Source organism: Quercus lobata, chromosome 1 (genome assembly GCF_001633185.2).
Source record: "Quercus lobata isolate SW786 chromosome 1, ValleyOak3.0 Primary Assembly, whole genome shotgun sequence".
NCBI lineage: Eukaryota > Viridiplantae > Streptophyta > Magnoliopsida > Fagales > Fagaceae > Quercus > Quercus lobata.
Genome location: NC_044904.1, coordinates 30,352,089 through 30,359,146, shown reverse-complemented (window position 1 = coordinate 30,359,146; position 7,058 = coordinate 30,352,089). Strand labels below are relative to the sequence as shown.

At 35.2% G+C, this 7,058-nt stretch overlaps 1 protein-coding gene across 1 annotated transcript; it reads left to right on the top strand.

Annotated features, from left to right (window-relative positions):
• The first annotated feature begins 3,553 nt into the window (after positions 1–3,553).
• Positions 3,554–5,958, top strand: LOC115986450 (L-type lectin-domain containing receptor kinase IV.1-like). The gene has a single exon (XM_031109484.1). The coding sequence runs from the start codon at positions 3,742–3,744 to the stop codon at positions 5,767–5,769; it is 2,028 nt and encodes a 675-aa protein (XP_030965344.1). The 5' UTR covers positions 3,554–3,741; the 3' UTR covers positions 5,770–5,958.
• Positions 5,959–7,058: the final 1,100 nt, after the last annotated feature.

The window sequence follows — 7,058 nt, the reverse complement described above, 5'->3', positions numbered from 1 at the left end:
GGGATGCATTTGATATATGGCAAGAAATGACTTTGTCAAATGTATATCTCTGATTAGTTATTAGAACAGGGTCCTGACCCTGCTACAGATACCAACTACTATGGTTTTTATTTATGGTATAATATTTCATCCTCATGTGTCTTTCTCTATTGCAGTTGGCGAGGAAGAAAATCATGGAAGAATACTCCAAGCCAATTAAATATGAGGAACCCAACTTTTGAAAAGGAAACAAATTTCTGAACCACGTACAAGCTTTATGTATCAATAAGTAGTTCGCAGAGATAATTTCCTTTGTTTGAACAAGCTTTATATGGTTACCAATAAATTTTTTTTTGCAGCTCTGTAAGTTAAAAAATGTACAAATTAATGCAAAAAATGTGAAACTCTCAGTGTCTATGAATTTTTAATGCTAGTAAAATTTTACATAGTCAAATATGAGTCATGAACATGATTTAATGTATTGACAATACTAAATCAGTTAGCTCACTTAGCTGCAATAGTGGATCTGTTACAATATTGTGTGAGTGCTAATGTTATCAATATATAGTCGAGCTAGGTTGCTTTAGCTTGAAATTCTAGTGATGGAATGCTTGCCTCAGAGTGGTGAGAGGATGATAGTTGTATTAGTCTGGCAGGTATATGAAACAAGAATTCCTAGATTTGAATGTAATCATGCAGTGGAAGAAAAAGAGCTGTTCTTGGAGATAGGCCTGCTTTGTACATATAACACTGCCAATAGCTAGCTTAGCATGAAGCCAGTAATGCATTATTTGGACCTCAAAGCTATCTTTCTGGGAATAATACTAATGGTGCCATGATCCTTCTGCAGAGTTTGCTATGTTTGCTTTCAGCGTATGAGAAGGTTGCTTCTGATTACCTAATACGTATTGAAATCTTAGGGAGTGTTTTGGAAACAGCAACACTTCATGGTTCTAGATGATAGTTTGATACTTGGGACAGTTTTGTTGGCAGTTTCAGGAGTGTCAGGAGGAATCCTAAAGATTATGATGTACTACAGGTTCTGCTGCTTGTTAATAGCTTCTATAATTAATATGAGTTTACGGTCTATTAAAGCATACGCAGGATAGCATTAATGTACATCTTACATTACTTACCAATGCTGAAGAGAACCTTCTTCTAGGCAAAATAATAATAAGGCAACACACTTGCTAAGTAATGTTTATAATAAGAAATTACATTAAGATTAGGCTAAGTTTCCTTTACAACCAGCGTTACAGGATATTAGCCTGTGAAAACAAAGTGGCAATATTACTACTTCCTCCAGATCAAGAAGCATCTTCAACCTGACATGGCCTAATGCCTAAAAGGCTAGAGTAAGCTTGGGGTCAATTCTAGAATTTTCATCATTGCTTCCAGCAGTTTGATCAATGCTTTGAGCTGATGGGAGCTTGAGGACAGGAAAATTCACTTGTGGGCCAGCCACACCTACACCCGTCAAATAATTAAAGGCTGAAATAGTGGCTCTCATTTACATGAGAAAGAGAGAGAGAGTTGTAATAGTCTTCTAGAGCTTATTTCTGTGTCACTTTGAAATTTTGGACAAAATGAAGGCACGTGGTTGAGTTTTTTTGCATCAAATCCATAATATCCAAAACCTTCACTTTCTTTTACTTGTCATATGAAGGAAAATTAAGTAAAAGGACAAGGCCACTGCCTGAAAAATCCAAATTAAAGAAGATGTGGCTTCACTTTCTTTTACTTGTCATATGAAGGAATCTTAAGTAAAAGGACAAGGCCACTGCCTGAAAAATCCAAATTAAAGATGACCGCATCTTCGATCATTCACATTGATGGAGCTATTTTTTTAGTTATTTGACATTACAAAAAGTTATTTTATCTATTTTACCTACTCACTTTACAATACATCTAGCATTAGTGGATCTATTTTAGCTTTCAACACAATAAAATAATATAAACATCACAATAAAATAAACATTATAGTAGCATTGTGAACGCACAAACAATATATAGCCGTGTGAACGCTATATAAAAAAAATGAGTAAAAGAAGTGTGAACGCACAAACAATAGCCGTGTGAATGTAGAAGAAAAATAACAATAAAAGAAAGAATAAAAATGAGTAAAATAATCAAAAGCAGTGTGAACGTACAAATAATTTTTTTTTAACCTTTTAGCTACAAATGCACAGCTAAAGTAGCCATGCACGGTAGCTGTGGAACCAAGAAATATAGCTTTGACTCCACCATTGTAGGGCACATTTTGGTATTTGGTGGTACTAAAAATAGCAATATAGCTGTTAGGTTCTAAGACTTTAGGAACTTAATGTATTAGAACTTCAATGTGTAATGTGTTGGCAAACCATGATCAAAACTTAGAGTCTAGATTTAGACTGCTCAAAGTGTGTTTACGTGTAAAGTTGGAATTGAGTAATTGCAGGAAATTACTATTCAATTTCTGCAAGGCTTGATCGATCGAAAATTAGACTCGATCAATCGAATCTCGTGCATATTGTTTTTTTTTGCAGAATTTCCAACTCAGCTCAAGCCCATATGACATGTAGGGTTTTATGTTTTGCTTTAAGTATAAAAGGAAAAACCCTAGTCACGTTTTAGAGGTTGTTGATATGCTGTGTGTGTGAATCTCTTGTGAGATTTAGAGGTGTTTATCTTTATACACACTTAGGGTTATCAAGATCAAGATTGATGTTGACAACTTGGTGATCTCTTTAGTTGTTGTTTCAAGAGCTTAAAGAAAACACAAGTGGGAGAACTTGTGGTTGCTATGGATCAAAGAAAGAAGTAGTTCGTGGACTCGGAATTGTCACGTGGTCGTGGTTGTAAGTTTTCTACATGAGGTAACAATAGGATGTTAGTGGTCTAAGTTCTATTGTACAAACTTTAATTCTTTCATAGTGAATCTGTTTTACCTTGAGGATAGTTAGGTTAAATCCTTCACAAGTTTTTTACCAGTTTGGTTTTCCTGGGTTATTATATGGTTGTGTTCTTTATATTTCTGCATTATTTACATGATATGATTTACTTGTGTTAACCTAGATCTGAATAATTTATCTAAGTAATCACTTGGTTAAATTACTAGGTTAAACAACTTGAGTTTTAAGGGGTCTAAAAACATACAATAGCTATTTAGCACCACCAATGTGGATGCTCTAACGTGTTGCCAGTCTATACAAGTTATTTCCACAAAAAGAATTCACTTCAAAAGCATTTAATCTATTATCAAGTGCCACTGTCAAAATAAATTCCTTTTTGACAAGTATTAAGTTTTGATTCTTTTGAATGCTTGTAACAGATCAAATTGGTATAAGAAGTTGATCTGAAACATTTAAAGAAAAAAAAAATTGGAAAGTAAAAAAGAAAAAGAAAAAATGAATCATATTTTGCTGTTGATTTTCTACACCCATTGTGGGGGTAATTGATTAGTTCCCTATGGCTACGGGAACTAAGATGCTGACATTTTGGCTTATACTTTTGAATCCAAAGAAAAAAAAAATCATTGAAATTTGCTCGGTCATAGCAGTCTAGTTTAAAGCCCAGATGACTACTTCTTTCTTATTCAGTTCAATACAATTATGCGTTCCCCATCAAAGAGTTTTGCATAAGAAATACAGTGAGTCAAATATAATATTATACAACCCACTGTATTATATAAAACCAGCACCTAAACTTTTTGAAATCCTTCAAAATTACCTCTAAAAATCTACCTTTTTCCACAAAACCAGCACCTTTTCCCACTTTTCTTAAATGGCTACAGTTCTTACATCACCTTCTTTTCTGATAATTCTCTACTTACTTAGTATTCCACTGAAATTTGCTCAAGATGTGAACTTCATCTATAATGGCTTCCATCAAGCCAATCTACATCTAGACGGAATTGCAAAAATCCACCCCAATGGTCTATTGCAACTAACCAACACTTCAAACCAACAAGTTGGTTATGCTTTCCACCCACTCCCTTTAAAATTTAACACAACTTCTACTTCCAGTTTAACCCCATCTCTTTCATTTTCCACAAACTTTGTATTTGCAATAGTTCCTCAAATACCAAATTTGGGGGGTCATGGCCTTACCTTCACCATCTCTCCCTCTTGGGACTTCACCCATGCTGTAACAAGTCAGTTTCTGGGACTCTTCAATTCCAAAGATGATGGCCTTCCAGCAAACCACATATTAGCCATAGAGCTTGATACTCTTCTGAATCCTGAGTTACTAGATATAAATAAAAACCATGTGGGAATTGACGTGAATGGCGTGATATCAGTTGAATCAGCTCCTGCATCATACATTCCTAATAAAGAAGGGAAGAATATAAGCTTGGACCTCTTGAGTGGCAACCCAATGCACCTTTGGATAGACTATGATGAGGCAGAAAAGTTACTGAATGTAACACTAGCTCCAACCAGTAGCTCAAGACCAGACCAACCTCTCCTGTCAAGACCAATTGATCTGTCTAGAGTTCTCTTGGACTCTATGTATATTGGTTTCACTGCAGCCACCGGAGGAGCTACAAGTGACCACTATATTCTTGGATGGAGCTTTAATAAAAGTGGACAAGCACAAAGCCTTGATGTTTCCAAGCTTCCTTCACTTCCCCGATTGAGGAAAAGAAAAGTGAAAGTAGGACAAGTGATCATGATTTTGTTAGTAGCAGTACTGCTAGTGATTGTGCTAATAATGATTATTGGAGCTGCTTACATTTCAAGGAGGAAGAAATATGAAGAACTACGTGAAGAATGGGAAAGGGAGTATGGTCCTCACAGGTTTATCTATAAGAATCTCTACAAAGCAACAAAAGGTTTCTCAGACAAAGGGCTTCTTGGATCTGGAGGTTTTGGAAAAGTTTATAGAGGAATACTTCCTTCTTCTAATGTACAAATTGCAGTCAAGAGAGTCTCCCATGATTCCAAACAAGGGTTGAAGGAATTTGTGGCTGAGATCATTAGCATGGGAAGATTAAGGCACAGGAACTTGGTGCAACTCCTGGGATATTGCAGGCGAAGGGGAGAACTCCTCTTGGTCTATGATTATATGCCCAATGGAAGTCTTGACAAGTTCTTATATGACAATGAAAAACCAAACCTTAACTGGATTCAACGATTTCGAATCCTTAGAGGAGTAGCTTCTGGGCTTCTTTATCTCCATGAAGAGTGGGAACAGGTTGTTCTACACAGAGATGTAAAAGCAAGCAATGTTCTATTAGATGCTGAATTAAATGGAAGGCTTGGAGATTTTGGCCTTGCCAGATTATACGACCACGGTACCAATCCTCAAACCACCCATGTAGTTGGGACAGTGGGTTATTTGGCTCCAGAGCTCACTAGAACAGGAAGGGCAACCACTTGCACTGATGTGTTTGCTTTTGGGGCTTTCATGCTTGAGGTGGCTTGTGGAAGGAGGCCTATAGATCGACGACTGCCTGAAGAGGTAATTTTGGTTGATTGGGTTTTTGGGTGCTGGAAAAAAGGAGCTATCCTTGATGCTAGTGATCCTAGATTGGAAGGTAACTATGTGATGGAGGAAATGGAATTGGTTTTGAAACTAGGCCTACTTTGCTCACACTCAATGCCCGCAGCTAGGCCTAGCATGAGGCAAGTGATGCAGTTTTTGGATGGTAATGCTGATCTGCCAGAATTACCTTACGACAATGCTTGTTTTAGTAACTTTACAAGTACTGAAACATCTGAGATCTTATTGTCAATTCCTTCATCATATGGCAATGGTTCTGCACCTTCCTCCTCTACCACTGATTCAATCCTCAAAAGTGGTCGTTGAATTAGCTGCATATCATGCTATGGGGTAGACTAGATCATGGATCAATGCTTGGCACCAAATTAAACTGTGGCAAACAAAAAGCTTAGAGATTGTTTGGGGAATGGAGATGATTTATATACAAAGAAATTTCAAAGAACATGATTTATATACAGTTCTTTCACATAATATCGAAACTATTATTTGGTAGTAGTCTACTGATGCTTTAAGTAACACAAAAATAAGATTATTTGCGTTGTTGCGAATTTTGTAAATCAATATTTATGCAGAGTATTGCAAAAACTTGATTGGGTGGCAAATCAAATTTTAGAATACTGAAAACCTACAGACAGTAATTACTCTGTTTGAAAGTTATTATTTGCCTCCACAAAGTACCTGCTTGTATGGTTTATAATGAATGGCAGCAGCGTAGCGTAAAGGCATAGAAAGAAGTTGATGGAATAGACTCTGTTAATGAAATTAAACTACAATATGTGATTATGTAGACAGTATATAATTCAGTAAACCAGAAATCCGAATGACTGTGTTAATCAAAATAGAATAGACAGAAATGGCTTAAAGGCTGAACGAATTTAGAAAACAAAAACGGCAATTGATCAAAGCTACCATTTAGCACTAGTCCTTGACTCTTGGTTTGGGAGTTTATAAAGGAATGGGATGAAATGAATAAATTATAAAGGAATGGAATAAGTATAAGTAATAGCAAGAAATGAAATGAAATAGAATGAATTGAAGTGGAGTGAAACTAAACTATCTTATTAGAAGTTAAAAAGAAAAAGAAAAAGAAAAAGAAATGAATGAATGGAACTTAAAATAACCTTGTTTGGAAATTCCACGAGAATGAAATTATTGTTATTATTATAAAAAAAAGTAAAAGTACTTAAAAACAAACTGATTATGATGGGTTAAATGTATAACTCATTTATTGTAACATAACGATATTGAGTTACACAATTTAAGGAGATGAAAAAATAATGAGATATCTTTAAATAAAGTGAGGAAACTAATAAGAGGGGCAGTACAGAAAATTGGAAAATATAAATGGGTATTGTAAATATTTTGGTCAAAATTTCATCAAACTCCATCCCATTTTCCTTTAATTCCTTCCAATTTTGGGAATGAAAAATTAAGTTTTTAAGGGAGGGAAGAATGAGTGTTCCAACCTAGCCATTCTACTATATTTGGGAGTTTATAAAGAAAATGAATAGAATGGAATGTATAAAATAAAAAATAATATAAAGGAATAGATAGGAATTAACTATTTATCTCTCTTATTTGGATGTTTGAAAGGA

Coding starts and splice junctions, on each gene's coding strand:
- LOC115986450 (XM_031109484.1), top strand. CDS start 3,742: ATGGCTACAGTTCTTACATCACCTTCTTTTCTGATAATTCTCTACTTA.